The sequence below is a fragment of the Crassostrea angulata genome, chromosome 4 (genome assembly GCF_025612915.1).
Source record: "Crassostrea angulata isolate pt1a10 chromosome 4, ASM2561291v2, whole genome shotgun sequence".
Classification (NCBI taxonomy): Eukaryota; Metazoa; Mollusca; class Bivalvia; order Ostreida; family Ostreidae; genus Magallana; species Magallana angulata.
Genome location: NC_069114.1, coordinates 29,096,759 through 29,120,582, shown reverse-complemented (window position 1 = coordinate 29,120,582; position 23,824 = coordinate 29,096,759). Strand labels below are relative to the sequence as shown.

The 23,824-nt window shown below is 32.5% G+C and overlaps 2 protein-coding genes across 2 annotated transcripts; both read right to left on the bottom strand.

Annotated features, from left to right (window-relative positions):
• Window positions 1-5,765: 5,765 nt before the first annotated feature.
• Window positions 5,766-9,798, bottom strand: LOC128179363 (uncharacterized). Its single transcript, XM_052846775.1, has 4 exons — window positions 9,469-9,798; window positions 9,163-9,238; window positions 8,747-8,965; window positions 5,766-6,033 (listed from the first exon to the last, which is right to left on the bottom strand). Exons 1-4 carry the CDS (start codon window positions 9,796-9,798, stop codon window positions 5,810-5,812), a joined length of 849 nt encoding a protein of 282 aa, XP_052702735.1. The 3' UTR covers window positions 5,766-5,809.
• Window positions 9,799-17,966: 8,168 nt separating this feature from the next.
• LOC128182205 (uncharacterized) lies at window positions 17,967-21,890 on the bottom strand. Its single transcript, XM_052850807.1, has 4 exons — window positions 21,524-21,890; window positions 21,206-21,281; window positions 20,788-21,006; window positions 17,967-18,013 (listed from the first exon to the last, which is right to left on the bottom strand). Exons 1-4 carry the CDS (start codon window positions 21,851-21,853, stop codon window positions 17,967-17,969), a joined length of 672 nt encoding a protein of 223 aa, XP_052706767.1. The 5' UTR covers window positions 21,854-21,890.
• Window positions 21,891-23,824: the final 1,934 nt, after the last annotated feature.

Below are 23,824 nucleotides of genomic sequence, written 5' to 3'. Positions count from 1 at the left end.
TGTATGCTGGCATTTTAACATTTATTGTAATGGAGTTTTCGCCTTGGCAAGATTCACGTTGCTGAATAAAAAGTGTTCATTTACTGGAACAGCAATTCCGTTTATTGTGCATGCCTAATCCCGGTTTCCTCTTTGTAAGTATCTTCTTTACGAGATTTGCGCTTGACTTCAACCTTGGTAAACATAACGGTATATACCTTAAGCCCCTTTCACAATTGGCGCACGAGCAGAAGCGACCAAATATTCGTGCTATCGAAAAAATCAAATATGAATAGTTAATTGTTGCCGAAATACTTGCATATGAAGAATTTCGCACGATCTAAGCGAGCGTTGTGCGATGTAAACGCATTGAATCTTGCGATATATCTTGCGTCTGTATGCGACTGTTGTACAATGAAAGCAACTGTTGAAAGATAATACGATAGGAACGCGCGAGAGACTAGGTGATCGAACGATTGAACGTGCGCCAATGTGATTGGACGTGCGATTATGCGTTCCATGGTACGAATGATCGTGCGAGTTAGAGAGGGGGTATATATACACCGCCCATATTCAGTAGACATAATTGAAAGCGAGAAAATATGCCGCCCAAGAAGATACAGGTATGCAGCAGCACTTATTATTATACCTCAATATGATTATTCTATTATATCTGATTGGTCTAGAAAGTCACGTGACAGGGCGATGTCATAGGAATGAAAAAGCCGATATGAGCATACGATAAAAAATATTTAATCATTATGATTCTCTTTATATTCCAGAACCAACTTAACTATCTATGATTTGTGAAAGAAAAGTGAGACAGTTACATGAGAAATCAAACAATCACGACGTTAATGTTGCGACTGTTGAAAAGTCAAACATAATTAAAAATCAACGTATTTTGTGTAATCATATGTTGCTTGGTATAATAAAACGTTTATTGCATTAATGTTCAGGGAATATGAAGATTTATTCCCTCGAAAAAAAAAACAACCAAATTTCTCTCGGGCGAAGCCCTCGGAATATATGATTTTTCTTGTGGGAATAATTTTTTATACATGTATTTCTCTCACTATCATGCAATTAATGTATATTGTAAATTTTGTTCTGAAACAGAGATACTTATACAAGGTATATAAACAATCATTCTGAGAGTATTGCATAAGCAATACACGTCCCCTACCTATATGGAGTTCTGAAGAGAATATTTTATCTTTTTTGTAAATTAGATGTGCTGTAAATTCCTTATTAAACGCAATGAATTTATATCCGCGTAAAATCGCACACATCGCAGATTCTAAAACTTCGCCATTATTTTCTGAGAGTTGAGAACTATAAGAAATAGGGATAAATCATCCGTGTTCGCGATATTATATTCTCGCGATTTGATACAAAACAGCAGGATCGCGGAAGTAAGTACTCGTGTAATATATGTAATTTACAGTATGACTCGTGTGATCCCCCCTTTTGCAGCTGTTCAATGAGATAGCAATCTGATCACCCTTCTCCCCTAACCAGTTTAAAGCTCAATGGCAGTCGTTCTCTGTTGGTCGTTATCGACTTGCAGTTCAATGAGAAGTTGTTGATAGTCTTCTAATGTTGTGTCAGTTGTTGTCTCCAGTTTTGTACATTTGGGTCTACAGTTAATCTGTCGTAAGTTTAATGCGTTTGGCAGCTTTCTTTGGTGAATTAGCACTCAGGTTTTCCTTAAAACGTCTTTAGATTTTATGTTCAGTGTTTGAAAATAATATTTTGATTCAAATAACTTGGACTTTATTATTATTTTTCCTGCATTAGATTCTGGTCTTTCCATAAAAAAAAAGTTTGTTAAAGACATAGCATTTGGCGTAACATCGCCTCTAAGGTTAGTCAGACATGTAGCTTTGGGCAATTCGGACTTTACTGATTTTGATAATGTGAGTAGGGCAAGTTCTATTTCCAAGAATTCCTCTATGCCGTTAGTTTTCGATCTGTTCTACTGAAGTTTTTCATGTTCTGGCCATAATCAACCAATAGCCACCTTAGTTTATGGCAGATTTAGAATTTTCAGACTGTGTTATTATTCACTCGGCATTTTTGGATGTCTGGTGTGTTTTTGTAAAGCTAAAAACGTCATTTCGGTAGAGCATGATATCTGATAAGGAGTTTGTTGAATAATTAAAGTGAAAAGTAGTCCCCAGCAAGTTCTAAATAAGATTCAATCGATCGTAAATGAAAATTCTCCTGGATATTGATTTTCACAAATGAATTTAATAATACTGGTTTTGATTAAAATCACAAATAACATTATACATGGAAACACAGTAATATTGAAAAAAAATATTACTACTTAGTATGATTTTGCTGGCTTTCATTTAAGAAATGAATGTTATTTTTTTCCAGGTACATCTATGAAATGAGGAACTTTCATAACAAAGATTTAAAAATTGGATTTTTTCCATCAGTTATCTTCAATCGATTACAAAAAAAATCAGATATATGTGTGCGTCCGCATGCATGTGCATGTTGTTTTTCTTTTCTGTAACTTGATTAATTATGAATCAGACGAATTTATGCTAGAAAATTAATCATAAAGAGGTGTAATGCATTTTTTTTTATTTCGCTTACACGGGTATTTTTAAGGAAAGTACCTTTCACTATAAATAAACACAGGTACTTGTCTTCATATGATTTTCTAAACCTAGGTACTGAATTCATAATATCAAGTAACTTGTCATAAAATCAGGAAACCTGTATCGAAAAATGAATATGTAAAACCGTATATGTATAAATTCAGCTGATATTCTGAATTGTGATTACTTCCCGCAAAATGTGATGAACAAGTGTTGGTTTATTGACTTTACATGTAGTATTATTCGACGTGCTCATATTCATACTCATACTCAGAAAGAGATTTTTGAGAGAAAGAAATCCAGCATATTAGGTACATATATTCTTACCATACTTTAAATAAAAATGCGTATATTGTAAAAAAGAAAACTGAGACACCTGGTTATTGTGTTTAAGGGGGTGTGCGGCCATTTTGTATGTTTGAGGATAAGTATGTCAACATTATTTTTTTTTTTGAACTGGCTTGTTTTTGACCGAAACTGACCAAAAACGGTTGTCAACAGATTTAAAAGCAATACATATGAGATTCTACATGTTGTTTTGTATGCAAACACTGCAAACAAGAACAGGACAATGCCTTTTTAATCAACTAAAGCAACTGTCGAACTGCGTACCTACAGACTCATTTTAAAGATCTAAAAATATGAAGGGGTTCATTGGTGTCCTCTCTACAACCAAGAACTCTGTGGAGTTTATGAATAGCAAAAAATTACGATAATGTGCTAAATAAACATCTCTACCAGGTAATGGAAATAGTTATATAACACTGTTTCAAAGGGAATATCTCTTTATAATATGACAAATTCGTCAAGATTATTGAAAGCTTTAAAACTTTTGTTTATTATTGACTTTACAATTACAACATAAAGACAAAGATCGAACTAGATTTACAGTTAAATGTTTTTGAAATCTGTGCATACTGTCATAGTAGGGAAATACAAGCGATGGAGCAATTTTCGTAGAATAATATACATATGTATATGCTATAAAAAAAAAGTAAGGAAAGAGACATCGTATGTGCCATTAGCTTCTCTTTCCTTACTCTCTTACATTTTTCATTAATAATAGTACATGTACAAACATAAATACAAAAATACAAAACCAAACAAAATACTGTATATCTATACTACTTTGGTACGTGAAGATTACCAATTTGTTTTTATTTTTTCTCAATCAAGCTTCGCTAATTATTAATCAACGAAAATTCATTAAGTAATTCCGGAAATCATCTGATTTTTTGGGATTTTACAATCTTGCGCATGCGCATTACATTCACGCTAAATCAAAGGATGCTCTTTATTTTATGTTTCCACAATATCATATTTGATAAACTCAGAAAAAATAAAACAAATGCGTATAAATTTTCATTGAAATTTTTTTTCTGTTCATCAAAAAATACGGGAGATAACTCGTACACAGTGCATTTACAATAAAAAAAAAACCGGAGAGTTTCGAATGTCAACATGGTGTAAAAAAACGTTGTTAAAAAAATGTTGAAATCTGCAATTACAGAATTAAACTTTTCGAAGAAAGGTATTTACAGCTTCAAAGTGTTTTGTTAAGAACATTTTGACTGTTATTTTCAATGAAACTTTATTTATGTTCTCCAAAATCGTTTTGGAGCGATTCTGCAATTTTCTGCTACATTATTAATTTGGGAGGCATTTTATCTGTGGTGAAGGCCTTTCCCGAGACACAGTTAGATTATTCCAACGCAGCAGAGTGTAGTGAAATTAATAGCATTATTGTAGGCTTAAAGCTTGGTTATACAAAATGTCAACAATATACGGTTTGCCGATGTATCTATTTCATAAATGTCCGATATGCAATGTCAACTCGTGCACGCACGGGTCAAAGTCTAGTATGTATATCTAGTTTAATGAAAGATTCTAAAAAGTAATTTACTTGCGTATGATTACAACAAATCAATTACCAACTTAGAAAGAATCTTCTAAAATATTTTCACGCCTGTAAGGGGAATGTCCGGCCATCTTGAACATTTAGGGATAAGAATTTAAACATTTCTTGAACTGGATTGTTTTTGTCCGAAACTGGCCAAAAATATGAAGTCCTACATGTCATTTTGTTTGAAAAGTATGCATGAAAAGACAAGACAATGCTACACACTTATCAGAAGGTTTAAAATATGAAGGTGGTTCATTGGTGTCCTCTCTAAAACCATTTATATGTATTTGTCTGTGTCTATGGAGGTACATTGGAGGTATGGAGGTATATTTTTATTGTAATATATTTACATAATATATACTTTTTTAATTTAAGACAATCACTTTTTGGACCCCTACCCCACTTCTAAAAAGAATTTATGATAACCTATAATTATCATTCTGAAAAAAAAACCATAAAACAAACATAGGACAGGTATAGATCTGCGTATCAAATTCAACACGAATTGATTTGAATTGACATTACCTTTTTCTATAAAAATATAACGTCAATGTGTCTCTATAGACACAGGTGTTCTAAGTATAGACTGGATTTTTTTTGTTCTAAAGATAGATCCCATGCCGACTGATAAAAATGGGTACCCTATTTTGAGGCAAAGTCCCAATATAAATGTGCAATATTCAAACTTTTCTTGAACAGAGGACACCAATGAACCCCCTACAGATTTGTTCAGATTTTAAAATCTTCAAATAAGTCTGTAGCTGAACAGTTCTGATGAGGGAAATTGTTGTATTCATTTAATGCCATTGATAAATATTTTACAAATTTACCATGGTTTTTTTTTCTTCGATTAAGATAATTGTCCAGATTCACTATTGAATAATCGCATCGTTCGGTGGTTAACCGGTTAACCGAATACTCACTAAAAATACCTATGAATAATGTGTAGAAAGATTAAAAACAAGAAATGAACGTGTTTACAGATCATTATTTTAAGTTTATATAAAAAATGAAGATGGTTGCGATCACAAATAGTAAACACATAACTAACATGAGTAAGTGGCTTTTTTTTTTTAAACCTAATAGATAAAAGAAAATTCCATTTGATGTTTCAAGGTCACTTCTTCATGTTTAAACAGCTTAGTCTTGAATTTAGGAATTCTGACATTTTCTCCTGATAGAGATTATTATTTCAAGCAAAATAAGAAATATTTGGAAACACGTTTGTTGAAATGTAAATTCGTGGGTCAGAATAATCTAAGAAATTATTAACATTGATCTCCCACAAACAATGATGTGATTCGCGATGTGTCTACAACATATGCTTTACCGCAAATATCTCAACTTCACAGAAATGAAGGTGGCAGTTGACATTATTATTTAACTGAAAGTGGACAAATTGTCCCACGATGCATTGTTGACATTCAACTATCTTGGATACATATTGGCTGTCTGTATTGCAGAGAGTCATTTCGCTTGTGTTTGTTGTCAAACCAATTCTGATGTCATAGAACGCACATGTAGTGTCCGGGTAACCTGGTTACAGAAGAAGAGCAATTCAGTACGAAACTCATTAAATCACTTGTTGTTTTTTACTTTATATATATATATATATATATATATATATATATATATATATATATATATATATATATATATATATATATATATATATATATATATATATATATATATATATATCACAGGGAATTTCCCTATATTAGAGCTCCACCTCCGCCCCAGCTGGGGCTTGAACTCGTGACCTCTGGAACCCACTCTCCTAGCAATGAGCGGCCATTGCGCTAAACATTCGACCATCAAGGCACAGATGGCAAGCCTAGATGGATGAATGGTTAGCGTGGTGGCCGCTCGTGGCCGTTCGTGGCCGCTAACCATTCGGCAATCTAGACATAGATGGCAAGCCTCGATGGCCGAATGGTTAACGCGGTGACCGCTCATTGCTAGGGGAGTGGGCTCCAGAGTTCAAGGCCAGAGTTCTCGTAAGATCATTTGTGACGCGCCAAGCAAAAACCTCCCTTAACTGAAAATGCTGACAATTTCAGTATTTTATTGATTCTAATAAAACTTTTTCTTCTTCTTTCAATGATATACAGCATTACATATATTATTCATTGTTATGGTGTTGCAATTAAACATTAAAATGAAAAAGTATATGCTTTGACGTCGATCGCACAAATAAAGGCTACATGATTGTTGCTATATTATTAACTACAGATATTTTAATAACAGTCCCTTAATCTTATTTTGCTTCAGTGTATTTCAAACAATGAATAATAGTTTTTGACATATGGAATGGTACAAATGATTCAAATTCATAAAATATATAATGAATTGAATCTCTGTATAGGAACATATTTTTTCTTTGTTATAAAACATATTATTTCTACACAATGTTGCAGAATGAAAGGCAGAATATAGCTGAGATCATCATTTAGAAAACGGTTCACATTTTATAACCTTGCGATTGAAACAATTATACTGTCTCAAAAAGAATACAATAGTATATCTTGAGTCTCTCTCTCTCTCTCTCTCTTTCTCTCTCTCTCATTTGATATTTTTCCGTTAATATTTTTTTAAATGTTGGATAACAAATTAACAATGACAGAAATACCTGGAAATTGCAAAAAAAAAAAAAGAAACAAAAGACTTTTTATTATAAAAATGCATTTAGTTTATCTCCTACACTGTGAAATTACTGAACATATTACACAATTTTAAAGTCAATTGTTATTTAATTTTCATGGGTTTCATTGGCATGTGAAACAAGAGAATGAAAATGGCGGAGATATAAAGGTATAATACAATGTATTTTCCTGTGTGAAAGGAATGCACAATCGTTTGAATGAATATCGATGAAACATCAATCAAATCAATGAGAATATAAATGAATTAAAATTGTTTTATTTGCATGTGGATAGACATTAGTTTCAACGAAAAATCTAAACAATGGGAATCGAAATAATTTAGAGTAGTTTCTTTCTGCATGTGCATCTACCAAGCGGAAGGACAGAACAATTTGTTCTTAAAGAAATATATGTTTTATTATTTTCAGGGGGGGGGGGGCACTAATACAAAATAACAGAAGTATTTTTATAAAGAATCTGACCATAAAATAAACAATTTAACATTGTCACAATAGGATAAAAAAGGAGTTACATTTTCCATACCATGAAAATTTGGGATTTAGTCTTGAAACGCATTCTTTTGGGTGTTATAAATGCAAATATATTGAATATTTCAGAAAAGATTACTCATAGATTATGATTAGCTTCTGTACACTGCAACACGTGTATCTCGCGATGATTTTTTTCTGTTTTGTTGAGCGACGCAATAAACTACCATAAGGGAATTAAAGTTGAAAGTTATTTCTAGAAATGCGTGTATTGCCTTTAGGTGCCTAGTTCAGTGCTTAAATTCAGTTTATCAATAGTGTATACATGCAGCATGCATGTATCTTCATCTGTTAACAGTAATTAGATACTAAAAGTTTAAAGTAAATCTGAAAATCGATATTTTAAATCAAAAGGTGTTAAATTACATCGTGTTTTCAGATCACAGAAAAAAATGAGACTTGAAAGCGCCCGACATTTACATTCGATCGTCAGTTCAGCATCGCGTCTGCTTAGAAACCAAAGATGATTGGAATTATGGTAATTTATTAATTTATCATCAAATATTTTTGGTATTTCAGTAAATTCATTTATATTTTATTGAGGTCAAATAAATGAAAATAACGTATCGTTTTAACATTTAAATTTAGCTTGGAAGCCTCGATATTTTTCTTGTTCCGCAAAACTAAGAACGACATTCTTTTTTATCTATTTAAAACGGACAAATATTTCAACACTTGTTTAGCCTTAATCTATTTATTACTAAATTACGCTATTTTCTAATAAAGAAAATTATTGATGATGCAAAACTTTTTTGAGGCATAGAAGAATTTCCTTCATAACTATGTAATTGATTCTTAAAACACGGAAGTGAAACACACATGGCAGATAAGAATACTTAATATACAGCGTTTACGATGTTGTGATACATAGACACGTATTTTAACGTTACGTCATAATTAAGATAAGGCCCTTATCTTACCTCATCATAAGGGTGGTTTTTGCTTGGCGCGTCACATTTGTAAAAAAAAAAACCAAACCTTTAGACCATATTGGAATTTAAAAACGTAATTTTTATATTAATATATTTGAATTCAAGTCAGAAGATATATTTGTACCTAAATTATAGACAACGACGTTCAACTGTCTGATTTGGTAAACTTGACCTAGATCGATCAGTATCCATGGTTTCATCTCGATATATGTTGATCCACAAATTCCAAACGCTCTCCCAGAATTCCCATCAACGATGTACTTTACATCATGATCTGCATAATTTTCTTCGTAGACGGAAGAAGAGTAAACAGTTTTACTCAATGCAACGTTCTCAGGGGCAACTGAAGACAAAAAAATGCTCGGGAATAAACAAAAAGCAAAGACATATCATTCTAATGGTTGGTGTTGCAATGCCACTTTAGATCAGGCGTATTCAAGGAACAGAGAGAGAGAGAGAGAGAGAGAGAGAGAGAGAGAGAGAGAGAGAGAGAGAGAGAGAGTTGTAATGATCAATTGGTCACCGTTGGTTAAAGCCTACCCATTTTAGATGAGGATCGGATGCATTTTTTCTCACTTGTATGCAAAGCTACGCATTCAACATTCTGAACACTGCACTTTGTTACACATGAAAAAAAGAAATAACCATATCAACTAAAAGTTACACTTGATAGAATTAGAACAAGATATTACAATGAAATTCGTTCTCTCTCTCTCTCTCTCTCTCTCTCTCTCTCTCTCTCTCATTATATTTAGTTTTTATATTTTCGGAGTTATTGAAAAACATTTAGAGAGACAATCCTTCTATCTCGGATTCTCTTTTTCACTTCTCTTTGATAATGCTTACATTTTCTTCCAAGTGCTCTGTGGCAATATCGAGATATTCAAATTCAACTGCGGACTGTAACAGAGATGGATAAGAACTGTGGCCCACAAAATTCAGCTCGCACGCCAAAGACTTCGAATTATAGTTCACTGACCGACATCCAGAGTTTTGGAGACATTTGTCTATGCACATGCGTATCCCACAGTATGGAACTATCTTGAATGTCGCATTCAGCCTTTTGCCTTCTTCTCTCTTCAAAATATACTCAAATTGGTTCGATAGAATTAGAAGTGGATAAATTGTTATGATAAATCCGCAACATAAATTCATTCTGTATATATGTTGGTACATAGTTCATATTTTCATTGCACTAACATGATGATGTTGAAACTACGTCACTCTGCAAATGCCAATCGATGTTTCATGTGCTCTTGGTATATAGATATACTGCCACAAGAAAAACTTGATATAAAAATCTATCTGAGATCAATGAAATAAATGTCAAACGCAAATGCTACAGTATGTTACATAATTCATTTCTGTGTTTCATTTTACTGCAATGTCATAATTTTGCTGATTAATTAAAACTTCATTACGTACGTCTGGGTTGGCAAGCCTCGCGAATATATACATTAAGGACATATCGCATGTTTTTCAATTTTCGGATTTTTTAAAAATAAAATCATTCTATACTCATTATAAATGAAGTTTATTATCGTTTTCATAAAATAATCTGGCTATTTCGTGAGTTTGAAAGCGATGGAATTCAAATGTCGCGATATGCATATTTTCTCTCTCGATCTATCCGCTATGATGTGTGACGTCATATGCGACCTCGAGCGAGAAGGTGCTGTTAGCCATCTTTGTAATTGGATTAGATTTAAACGACAATTAAACTAATTATCACCTATCAAATTGTCGATAACGGGACATGATGGTTTTTTGTGCCCCCTATGGATGTTCTAGCCGTCAAAAATAGGGATTTTGACTGTTGTTTTTTTAAGTTTCCCTTACCATACAAAAGTATGCAGAAATCTTGCGACAAATAGGGGTCTATCTGTCGGTGAGAGGATTTATAAATAAACATTCAATACATATATTATTAATTATATGGTATATTTTTAGTTTCATAAATAAATCGTATTTATTTTTCAAAGAGAAAAAATAGAAGTTTATGCACAGGGGGCTGTGTACAAAAGGCAAGTTCATCGGAGAAAAATAACAAGAGAGGACGCCATTTTGGATACCACCTCGCCTCATTAGACATGTTAGATGTTTTCTTACTATACGTTCATGTATGCGTCGGTTTAGTATAAATGATTTCTTAATTCTTAGCTCACCTCTGCAGAACCATAATATAAGTACGGTAGGTGAGATTTCTATGAGTTTTATTTTTTTGTGGGAGAAGTCAAGGATCGAGTTGTCCATATTGAATGTTTACGCGAGAAATAGAAAAAGTTTGTTGATATACATATATACGTAAATGGATAAAAAAAATACGGAGATGGGATCTTACAGAGAAAACAACAATTAAGGAAAACGTTCTTGCCTGCTTTTATAATATATATTTATACAGTGTAATATGGAGTAAACTGCTTACACGTCGATCAATTTGATCGTAAGGGGTTGCTGACTTCATCGTCGCTTCTATGGCAATATTATCTTTTTTTATCCGTACTAGTGGCTCAAACATGTACGACTGAATAATAAGATTCTTTTGATTTAGTCAACATGTAAAAAACAACGTACATGGTGAATAAATGTCAAAATTTAAAGAAGATAATGCTAATCCTATACAATTTATTTACAATCAGCTGTTCGAAGAAGGTCGCTTGTGACGTCACTGTACCACGTGACACGCTATCTAATTAAGGAGTTTATAAACGATCGGGGCTATAATTTAAATTGACAATATGGCTAATTACCGTTTTTATACCGTTAAACTGTTAAAGTAATTATGAGATACACAAGGAAGCCAAAAAATGTAAAAGGTCCCATACTTTAGAAACATGCGATATGTCCTTTATTTCAACTCGTTGGATAAAGCAAATATATAATCACCCAATTATAGATATCCTCTATATATAATCAGCTCTTCGTTATCCCTCGGGATATTTTGTCTATGCGGATTTTTCTTTTCTATTTTTTTTTTTCGCTAGACAATACCATATCATTACGTTGAACATTTTAATTACCAATATTTGAACACATTTTTGAATAACAAATGCAATTTGATTTGACACACGTATGTTTTTTTAAACTATAAATGGAATAGATATCTAATCCTCTCCGATATGCTTATTTAAATATACAGTATTTTCTACTATATTAATTACTAAAATGATGCTTACCAATAAGGTTTCTATATTATAAGAACAAATTTGAATTAGTAACATTTAGTACTTTATGTTCGGAATATGAATCTTATGTCTGAAAATGTGAAAAAGATTTGTTGTTCGTACTTTATATTTCTAATTATTCAGCCATGTATTTACTAAGTAAGAAAAAGTCAAGTCATGGCTTTGAATATATGATTCAAAATGTTCTACATAAAGTGGAGAATTTTTATTGTGCTGCGAAATAATTCATATACATCATATGTATGCTGGCATTTTAACATTTATTGTAATGGAGTTTTCGCCTTGGCAAGATTCACGTTGCTGAATAAAAAGTGTTCATTTACTAGAACAGCAATTCCGTTTATTGTGCATGCCTAATCCCGGTTTCCTCTTTGTAAATATCTTCTTTACGAGATTTGCGCTTGACTTCAACCTTGGTAAACATAACGGTATATACCTTAAGCCCCTTTCACAATTGGCGCACGAGCAGAAGCGACCAAATATTTGTGCTATCGAAAAAATCAAATATGAATAGTTAATTGTTGCCGAAATACTTGCATATGAAGAATTTCGCACGATCTAAGCGAGCGTTGTGCGATGTAAACGCATTGAATCTTGCGATATATCTTGCGTCTGTATGCGACTGTTGTACAATGAAAGCAACTGTTGAAAGATAATACGATAGGAACGCGCGAGAGACTAGGTGATCGAACGATTGAACGTGCGCCAATGTGATTGGACGTGCGATTATGCGTTCCATGGTACGAATGATCGTGCGAGTTAGAGAGGGGGTATATATACACCGCCCATATTCAGTAGACATAATTGAAAGCGAGAAAATATGCCGCCCAAGAAGATACAGGTATGCAGCAGCACTTATTATTATACCTCAATATGATTATTCTATTATATCTGATTGGTCTAGAAAGTCACGTGACAGGGCGATGTCATAGGAATGAAAAAGCCGATATGAGCATACGATAAAAAAATATTTAATCATTATGATTCTCTTTATATTCCAGAACCAACTTAACTATCTATGATTTGTGAAAGAAAAGTGAGACAGTTACATGAGAAATCAAACAATCACGACGTTAATGTTGCGACTGTTGAAAAGTCAAACATAATTAAAAATCAACGTATTTAAATAATTTTTTATACATGTATTTCTCTCACTATCATGCAATTAATGTATATTGTAAATTTTGTTCTGAAACAGAGATACTTATACAAGGTATATAAACAATCATTCTGAGAGTATTGCATAAGCAATACACGTCCCCTACCTATATGGAGTTCTGAAGAGAATATTTTATCTTTTTTGTAAATTAGATGTGCTGTAAATTCCTTATTAAACGCAATGAATTTATATCCGCGTAAAATCGCACACATCGCAGATTCTAAAACTTCGCCATTATTTTCTGAGAGTTGAGAACTATAAGAAATATGGATAAATCATCCGTGTTCGCGATATTATATTCTCGCGATTTGATACAAAACAGCAGGATCGCGGAAGTAAGTACTCGTGTAATATATGTAATTTACAGTATGACTCGTGTGATCCCCCCTTTTGCAGCTGTTCAATGAGAGAGCAATCTGATCACCCTTCTCCCCTAACCAGTTTAAAGCTCAATGGCAGTCGTTCTCTGTTGGTCGTTATCGACTTGCAGTTCAATGAGAAGTTGTTGATAGTCTTCTAATGTTGTGTCAGTTGTTGTCTCCAGTTTTGTACATTTGGGTCTACAGTTAATCTGTCGTAAGTTTAATGCGTTTGGCAGCTTTCTTTGGTGAATTAGCACTCAGGTTTTCCTTAAAACGTCTTTAGATTTTATGTTCAGTGTTTGAAAATAATATTTTGATTCAAATAACTTGGACTTTATTATTATTTTTCCTGCATTAGATTCTGGTCTTTCCATAAAAAAAAAAAGTTTGTTAAAGACATAGCATTTGGCGTGACATCGCCTCTAAGGTTAGTCAGACATGTAGCTTTGGGCAATTCGGACTTTACTGATTTTGATAATGTGAGTAGGGCAAGTTCTATTTCCAAGAATTCCTCTATGCCGTTAGTTTTCGATCTGTTCTACTGAAGTTTCATGTTCTGGCCATAATCAACCAATAGCCACCTTAGTTTATGTCAGATTAAGAATTTTCAGACTGTGTTATTATTCACTCGGCATTTTTGGATGTCTGGTGTGTTTTTGTAAAGCTAAAAACGTCATTTCGGTAGAGCAAGATATCTGATAAGGAGTTTGTTGAATAATTAAAGTGAAAAGTAGTCCCCAGCAAGTTCTAAATAAGATTCAATCGATCGTAAATAAAAATTCTCCTGGATATTGATTTTCACAAATGAATTTAATAATACTGGTTTTTATTAAAATCACAAATAACATTATACATGGAAACACAGTAATATTGAAAAAAAAATATTACTACTTAATATGATTTTGCTGGCTTTCATTTAAGAAATGAATGTTATTTTTTTCCAAGTACATCTATGAAATGAGGAACTTTCATAACAAAGTTTTAAAAATTGGATTTTTTCCATCAGTTATCTTCAATCGCTTACAAAAAAAACCCAGATATATGTGTGCGTCCGCATGCATGTGCATGTTGTTTTTCTTTTCTGTAACTTGATTAATTATAAATCAGACGAATTCATGCTAGAAAATTAATCATAAAGAGGTATAATACATTTTTTTTATTTCGCTTACAGGGGTATTTGTAAGGAAAGTACCTTTCACTATAAATAAACACAGGTACTTGTCTTCATATGATTTTCTTAACCTAGGTACTGAATTCATAATATCAAGTAACTTGTCATAGAATCAGGAAACCTGTATCGAAAAATGAATATGTAAAACCGTATATGTATAAATTCAGCTGATATTCGGAATTGTGATTACTTCCCGCAAAATGTGATGAACAAGTGTTGGTTTATTGACTTTACATGTAGTATTATTCGACGTGCTCATATTCATACTCATACTCAGAAAGAGATTTTTGAGAGAAAGAAATCCAGCATATTAGATACATATATTCTTATCATACTTTGAATAAAAATGCGTATATTGTAAAAAAGAAAACTGAGACACCTGGTTATTGTGTTTAAGGGGATGTGCGGCCATTTTGTATGTTTGAGGTTAAGTATGTCAACATTATTTTTTTTGGAACTGGCTTGTTTTTGACCGAAACTGACCAAAAACTGTTGTCAACAGATTTAAAAGCAATACATATGAGATTCTACATGTTGTTTTGTATGCAAACTATGCAAACAAGAACAGGACAATGCCTTTTTAATCAACTAAAGCAACTGTCGAACTGCGTACCTACAGACTCATTTTAAAGATCTAAAAATATGAAGGGGTTCATTGGTGTCCTCTCTACAACTAAGAACTCTATGGAGTTTATGAATAGCAAAAAATTACGATAATGTGCTAAATAAACATCTCTACCAGGTAATGGAAATAGTTATATCACACTGTTTCAAAGGTAATCTCTTTATAATATGACAAATTCGTCAAGATTATTGAAAGCTTTAAAACTTTTGTTTATTATTGACTTTACAATTACAACATAAAGACAAAGATCGAACGAGATTTACAGTTAAATGTTTTTGAAATCTGTGCATACTGTCATAGTAGGGAAATACAAGCGATGGAGCAATTTTCATAGAATAATATACATATGTATATGCTATAAAAAAAAGTAAAAAAAAAAGACACATCGTATGTGCCATTAGCTCCTCTTTCCTTACTCTCTTACATTTTTCATTAATAATAGTACATGTACAAACATAAATACAAAAATACAAAACCAAACAAAATACTGTATATCTATACTACTATATTAAGATAATAGACTCAAATTTTTGGGCTTTAATACCGATAAATCGGAAGAGAACCGTCTTTTGTTTTATGTATTTTAAACATCATTGGTATGTGAAGATTACCAATTTGTTTTTATTTTTTCTCAATCAAGCTTCGCTAATGATTAATCAACGAAAATTCATTAAGTAATTCCGGAAATCATCTGATTTTTTGGGATTTTACAATCTTGCGCATGCGCATTACATTCACGCTAAATCAAAGGAGGCTCTTTATTTTATGTTTCCACAATATCATATTTGAAAAACTCAGAAACAATAAAACAAATGCGTATAAATTTTCATTGGAAATTTTTTTCTGTTCATCAAAAAATACGGGAGATAACTCGTACACAGTGCATTTACAATAAAAAAAAAACCGAGAGTTTCGAATGTCAACATGGTGTATAAAAAACGTTGTTGAATAAATGTTGAATTCTGCAATTACAGAATTAAACTTTTCGAAGAAAGGTATTTACAGCTTCAATGTGGTTTGTTAAGAACATTTTGACTGTTATTTTCAATGAAACTTTATTTATGTTCTCCAAAATCGTTTTGGAGCGATTCTGCAATTTTCTGCTACATTATTAATATGGGAGGCATTTTATCTGTGGTGAAGGCCTTTCCCGATACACAGTTAGATTATTCCAACGCAGCAGAGTGTAGTGAAATTAATAGCATTATTGTAGGCTTAAAGCTTGGTTATACAAAATGTCAACAATATACGGATTGCCGATGTATCTATTCCGATATGCAATGTCAACCCGTACACACACGGGTCAAAGTCTAGTATGTATAACTAGTTTAATGAAAAATTAAAAAAAGTCATTGAATTGCGTATGATTACAACAAATCAATTACCAACTTAGAAAGAATCTTCTAAAATATGTTCACGGCTGTAAGGGGAATGTGCGACCATCTTGTACATTTAGGGATAAGAATTTAAACATTTCTTGAACTGGATTGTTTTTGTCCGAAACTGGCCAAAAATATGAAGTCCTACATGTCATTTTGTTTGAAAAGTATGCATGAAAAGACAAGACAATGCTACACACTTATTTGAAGGTTTAAAATATGAAGGTGGTTCATTGGTGTCCTCTCTAAAACCATTTATATATATTTGTCTGTGTCTATGGAGGTACATTGGAGGTATGGAGGTATATTTTTATTGTAATATATTTACATAATGTATACTTTTTTAATTTAAGACAATCACTTTGTGGACCCCTACCCCACTTCTAAAAAGAATTTATGATAACCTATAATTATCATTCTGAAAAAAACCCAACATAAAACAAACATAGGACAGGTATAGATCTGCGTATCAAATTCAACACGATTTGTTTTGAATTGACATTACTTTTTTCTATAAAAATATAACGTCAATGTGTCTCTCTAGACACAGGTGTTCTAAGTATAGACTGGATTTTTTTGTTCTAAAGATAGATCCCATGCCGACTGATAAAAATGGGTACCCTATTTTGAGGCAAAGTCCCAATATAAATGTGCAATATTCAAACTTTTCCTGAACAGAGGACACCAATGAACACCCTACAGATTTGTTCAGATTTTAAAATCTTCAAATAAGTCTGTAGCTGCACAGTTCTGATGAGGGAAATTGTTGTATTCATTTAATGCCATTGATAAATATTTTACAAATTTACCATGGTTTTTTTTCTCCGATTAAGATAATTGTCCAGATTCACTATTCGATAATCGCATCGTTCGGTGGTTAACCGGTTAACCGAATACTCACTAAAAATACCTATGAATAATGTGTAGAAAGATTAAAAACAAGAAATGAACGTGTTTACAGATCATTATTTTAAGTTTATATAAAAAATGAAGATGGTTGCGATCACAAAAAAGTAAACACATAACTAACATGAGTAAGTGGCTTTTTTTTAACCTAATAGATAAAAGAAAATTCCATTTGATGTTTCAAGGTCACTTTTTCATGTTTAAACAGCTCAGTCTTGAATTTAGGAGTTCTGACATTTTCTCCTGATAGAGATTATTATTTCAAGCAAAATAAGAAATATTTGGAAACACGTTTGTTGAAATGTAAATTCGTGGGTCAGAATAACCTAAGAAATTATTAACATTGATCTCCCACAAACAATGATGTGATTCGCGATGTGTCTACAACATATGCTTTACCGCAAATATCTCAACTTCACAGAAATGAAGGTGGCAGTTGACATTATTATTTAACTGAAAGTGGACAAATTGTCCCACGATGCATTGTTGACATTCAACTATCTTGGATACATATTGGCTGTCTGTATTGCAGAGAGTCATTTCGCTTGTGTTTGTTGTCAAACCAATCTGATTTCATAGAACGCACATGTATTGTCCGGGTAACCTGAATACAGAAGAAGAGCAATTCAGTACGAAACTCATTAAATCACTTGTTGTTTTTTACTTTATATATATATATATATATATATATATATATATATATATATATATATATATATATATATATATATATATATATATATATATATATATATGTGCCCATATTGAATGATATACATATACATATAGCACAGGGAATTTCCCTATATTAGAGCTCCACCTCCGCCTCAGCTGGGTCTTGAACTCGTGACCTCTGGAACCCACTCTCCTAGCAATGAGCGGCCATTGCGCTAAACATTCGGCCATCAAGGCACAGATGGCAAGCCTAGATGGATAAATGGTTAGCGTGGTGGCCGCTCGTGGCCGTTCGTGGCCGCTAACCATTCGGCAATCTAGACATAGATGGCAAGCCTCGATGGCCGAATGGTTAACGCGGTGACCGCTCATTGCTAGGGGAGTGGGCTCCAGAGTTCAAGGCCAGAGTTCTCGTAAGATCATTTGTGACGCGCCAAGCAAAAACCTCCCTTAACTGAAAATGCTGACAATTTCAGTATTTTATTGATTCTAATAAAACTTTTTCTTCTTCTTTCAATGATATACAGCATTACATATATTATTCATTGTTATGGTGTTGCAATTAAACATTAAAATGAAAAAGTATATGCTTTGACGTCGATCGCACAAATAAAGGCTACATGATTGTTGCTATAATTATTATTAACTACAGATATTTTAATAACAGTCCCTTAATCTTATTTTGCTTCAGTGTATTTCAAACAATGAATAATAGTTTTTGACATATGGAATGGTATAAATGATTCAAATTCATAAAATATATAATGAATTGAATCTCTGTATAGGAACATATTTTTTCTTTGTTATAAAACATATTATTTCTACACAATGTTGCAGAATGAAAGGCAGAATATAGCTGAGATCATCATTTAGAAAACGGTTCACATTTTATAACCTTGCGATTGAAACAATTATACTGTCTCAAAAAGAATATAATAGTATATCTTGAGTCTCTCTCTCTCTCTCTCTCTCTCTCTCTCTCTCTCTCTCTCTCTCTCATTTGATATTTTTCCGTTAATATTTTTTTAAATGTTGGATAACAAATTAACAATGACAGAAATACCTGGAAATTGCAAAAAAAAAAAAGAAACAAAAGACTTTTTATTATAAAAATGCATTTAGTTTATCTCCTACACTGTGAAATTACTGAACATATTACACAATTTTAAAGTCAATTGTCATTTAATTTTCATGGGTTTCATTGGCATGTGAAACAAGAAAATGAAAATGGCGGAGATATAAAGGTATAATACAATGTATTTTCCTGTGTGAAAGGAATGCACAATCGTTTGAATGAATATCGATGAAACATTAATCAAATCATTGAGAATATAAATGAATTAAAATTGTTTTATTTGCATGTGGATAGACATTAGTTTCAACGAAAAATCTAAACAATGGGAGTCGAAATAATTTAGAGTAGTTTCTTTCTGCATGTGCATCTACCAAGCGGAAGGACAGAACAATTTGTTCTTAAAGAAATATATGTTTTATTATTTTCAGGGGGGGGGCACTAATACAAAATAACAAAAGTATTTTTATAAAGAATCTGACCATAAAATAAACAATTTAACATTGTCACAATAGGATAAAAAAGGAGTTACATTTTCCATACCATGAAAACATGTATTTTTTCTAAAAATCAAAAATTTGGGATTTAGTCTTGAAACGCATTCTTTTGGGTGTTATAAATGCAAATATATTGAATATTTCAGAAAAGATTACTCATAGATTATGATTAGCTTCTGTACACTGCAACACGTGTATCTCGCGATGATTTTTTTCTGTTTTGTTGAGCGACGCAATAAACTACCATACGGGAATTGAAGTTGAAAGTTATTTCTAGAAATGCGTGTATTGCCTTTAGGTGCGTAGTTCAGTGCTTAAATTCAGTTTATCAATAGTGTATACATGCAGCATGCATGTATCTTCATCTGTTAACAGTAATTAGATACTAAAAGTTTAAAGTAAATCTGAAAATCGATATTTTAAATCAAAAGGTGTTAAATTACATCGTGTTTTCAGATCACAGAAAAAAATGAGACTTGAAAGCGCCCGACATTTACATTCGATCGTCAGTTCAGCATCGCGTCTGCTTAGAAACCAAAGATGATTGGAATTATGGTAATTTATTAATTTATCATCAAATATTTTTGGTATTTCAGTAAATTCATTTATATTGTATTGAGGTCAAATAAATGAAAATAACGTATCGTTTTAACATTTAAATTTAGCTTGGAAGCCTCGATATTTTTCTTGTTCCGCAAAACTAAGAACGACATTCTTTTTTATCTATTTAAAACGGACAAATATTTCAACACTTGTTTAGCCTTAATCTATTTATTACTAAATTACGCTATTTTCTAATAAAGAAAATCATTGATGATGCAAAACTTTTTTGAGGCATAGAAGAATTTCCTTCATAACTATGTAATTGATTCTTAAAACACGGAAGTGAAACACACATGGCAGATAAGAATACTTAATATACAGCGTTTACGATGTTGTGATACATAGACACGTATTTTAACGTTACGTCATAATTAAGATAAGGCCCTTATCTTACCGCATCATAAGGGTGGTTTTTGCTTGGCGCGTCACATTTGTAAAAAAAAAAAACCAAACCTTTAGACCATATTGGAATTTAAAAACGTAATTTTCATATTAATATATTTGAATTCAAGTCAGAAGATATATTTGTACCTAAATTATAGACAACGACGTTCAACTGTCTGATTTGGTAAACTTGACCTAGATCGATCAGTATCCATGGTTTCATCTCGATATATGTTGATCCACAAATTCCAAACGCTCTCCCAGAATTCCCATCAACGATGTACTTTACATCATGATCTGCATAATTTTCTTCGTAGACGGAAGAAGAGTAAACAGTTTTACTCAATGCAACGTTCTCAGGGGCAACTGAAGACAAAAAAATGCTCGGGAATAAACAAAAAGCAAAGACATATCATTCTAATGGTTGGTGTTGCAATGCCACTTTAGATCAGGCGTATTCAAGGAACAGAGAGAGAGAGAGAGAGAGAGAGAGAGAGAGAGAGAGAGAGAGAGAGAGAGAGAGAGAGTTGTAATGATCAATTGGTCACCGTTGGTTAAAGCCTACCCATTTTAGATGAGGATCGGATGCATTTTTTCTCACTTGTATGCAAAGCTACGCATTCAACATTCTGAACACTGCACTTTGTTACACATGAAAAAAAGAAATAACCATATCAACTAAAAGTTACAGTTGATAGAATTAGAACAAGATATTACAATGAAATTCGTTCTCTCTCTCTCTCTCTCTCTCTCTCTCTCTCTCTCTCTCTCTCTCTCTCTCATTATATTTAGTTTTTATATTTTCGGAGTTATTGAAAAACATTTAGAGAGACAATCCTTCTATCTCGGATTCTCTTTTTCACTTCTCTTTGATAATGCTTACATTTTCTTCCAAGTGCTCCGTGGCAATATGGAGATATTCAAATTCAACTGCGGACTGTAACAGAGATGGATAAGAACTGTGGCCCACAAAATTCAGCTCGCACGCCAAAGACTTCGAATTATAGTTCACTGACCGACATCCAGAGTTTTGGAGACATTTGTCAATGCACATGCGTATCCCACAGTATGGAACTATCTTGAATGTCGCATTCAGCCTTTTGCCTTCTTCTCTTTTCAAAATATACTCAAATTGGTTCGATAGAATTAGAAGTGGATAAATTGTTATGATAAATCCGCAACATAAATTCATTCTGTATATATGTTGGTACATAGTTCATATTTTCATTGCACTAACATGATGATGTTGAAACTACGTCACTCTGCAAATGCCAATCGATGTTTCATGTGCTCTTGGTATATAGATATACTGCCACAAGAAAAACTTGATATAAAAATCTATCTGAGATCAATGAAATAAATGTCAAACGCAAATGCTACAGTATGTTACATAATTCATTTCTGTGTTTCATTTTACTGCAATGTCATAATTTTGCTGATTAATTAAAACTTCATTACGTACGTCTGGGTTGGCAAGCCTCGCGAATATATACATTAAGGACATATCGCATGTTTTTCAATTTTCGGATTTTTTTAAAATAAAATCATTCTATCTCATTATAAATGAAGTTTATTATCGTTTTCATAAAATAATCTGGCTATTTCGTGAGTTTGAAAGCGATGGAATTCAAATGTCGCGATATGCATATTTTCTCTCTCGATCTATCCGCTATGATGTGTGACGTCATAAGCGACCTCGAGCGAGAAGGTGCTGTTAGCCATCTTTGTAATTGGATTAGATTTAAACGACAATTAAACTAATTATCACCTATTAAATTGTCGATAACGGGACATGATGGTTTTTTGTGCCCCCTATGGATGTTCCAGCCGTCAAAAATAGGGATTTTGACTGTTGTTTTTTTAAGTTTCCCTTGCCATACAAAAGTATGCAGAAATCTTGCGACAAATAGGGGTCTATCTGTCGGCGAGAGGATTTATAAATAAACATTCAATACATATATTATTAATTATATGGTATTTTTATAGTTTCATAAATAAATCGTATTTATTTTTCAAAGAGAAAAAATAGAAGTTTATGCACAGGGGGCTGTGTACAAAAGGCAAGTTCATCGGAGAAAAATAACAAGAGAGGACGCCATTTTGGATACCACCTCGCCTCATTAGACATGTTAGATGTTTTCTTACTATACGTTCATGTATGCGTCGGTTTAGTATAAATGATTTCTTAATTCATAGCTCACCTCTGCAGAACCATAATATAAGTACGGTAGGTGAGATTTCTATGAGTTTTATTTTTTTGTGGGAGAAGTCAAGGATCGAGTTGTCCATATTGAATGTTTACGCGAGAAATAGAAAAAGTTTGTTGATATACATATATACGTAAATGGATAAAAAAAATACGGAGATGGGATCTTACAGAGAAAACAACAATTAAGGAAAACGTTCTTGCCTGCTTTTATAATATATATTTATACAGTGTAATATGGAGTAAACTGCTTACACGTCGATCAATTTGATCGTAAGGGGTTGCTGACTTCATCGTCGCTTCTATGGCAATATTATCTTTTTTTATCCGTACTAGTGGCTCAAACATGTACGACTGAATAATAAGATTCTTTTAATTTAGTCAACATGTAAAAAACAACGTACATGGTGAATAAATGTCAAAATTTAAAGAAGATAATGCTAATCCTATACAATTTATTTACAATCAGCTGTTCGAAGAAGGTCGCTTGTGACGTCACTGTACCACGTGACACGCTATCTAATTAAGGAGTTTATAAACGATCGGGGCTATATTTTAAATTGACAATATGGCTAATTACCGTTTTTATACCGTTAAACTGTTAAAAGTAATTATGAGATACACAAGGAAGCCAAAAAATGTAAAAGGTCCCATACTTTAGAAACATGCGATATGTCCTTTATTTCAACTCGTTGGATAAAGCAAATATATAATCACCCAATTATAGATATCCTCTATATATAATCAGCTCTTCGTTATCCCTCGGGATATTTTGTCTATGCGGATTTTTCTTTCCTATTTTTTTTTTTTCGCTAGGCAATACCATATCATTACGTTGGACATTTTAATTACCAATATTTGAACACATTTTTGAATAAAAAATGCAATTTGATTTGACACACGTATGTTTTTTTAAACTATAAATGGAATAGATATCTAATCCTCTCCGATATGCTTATTTAAATATACAGTATTTTC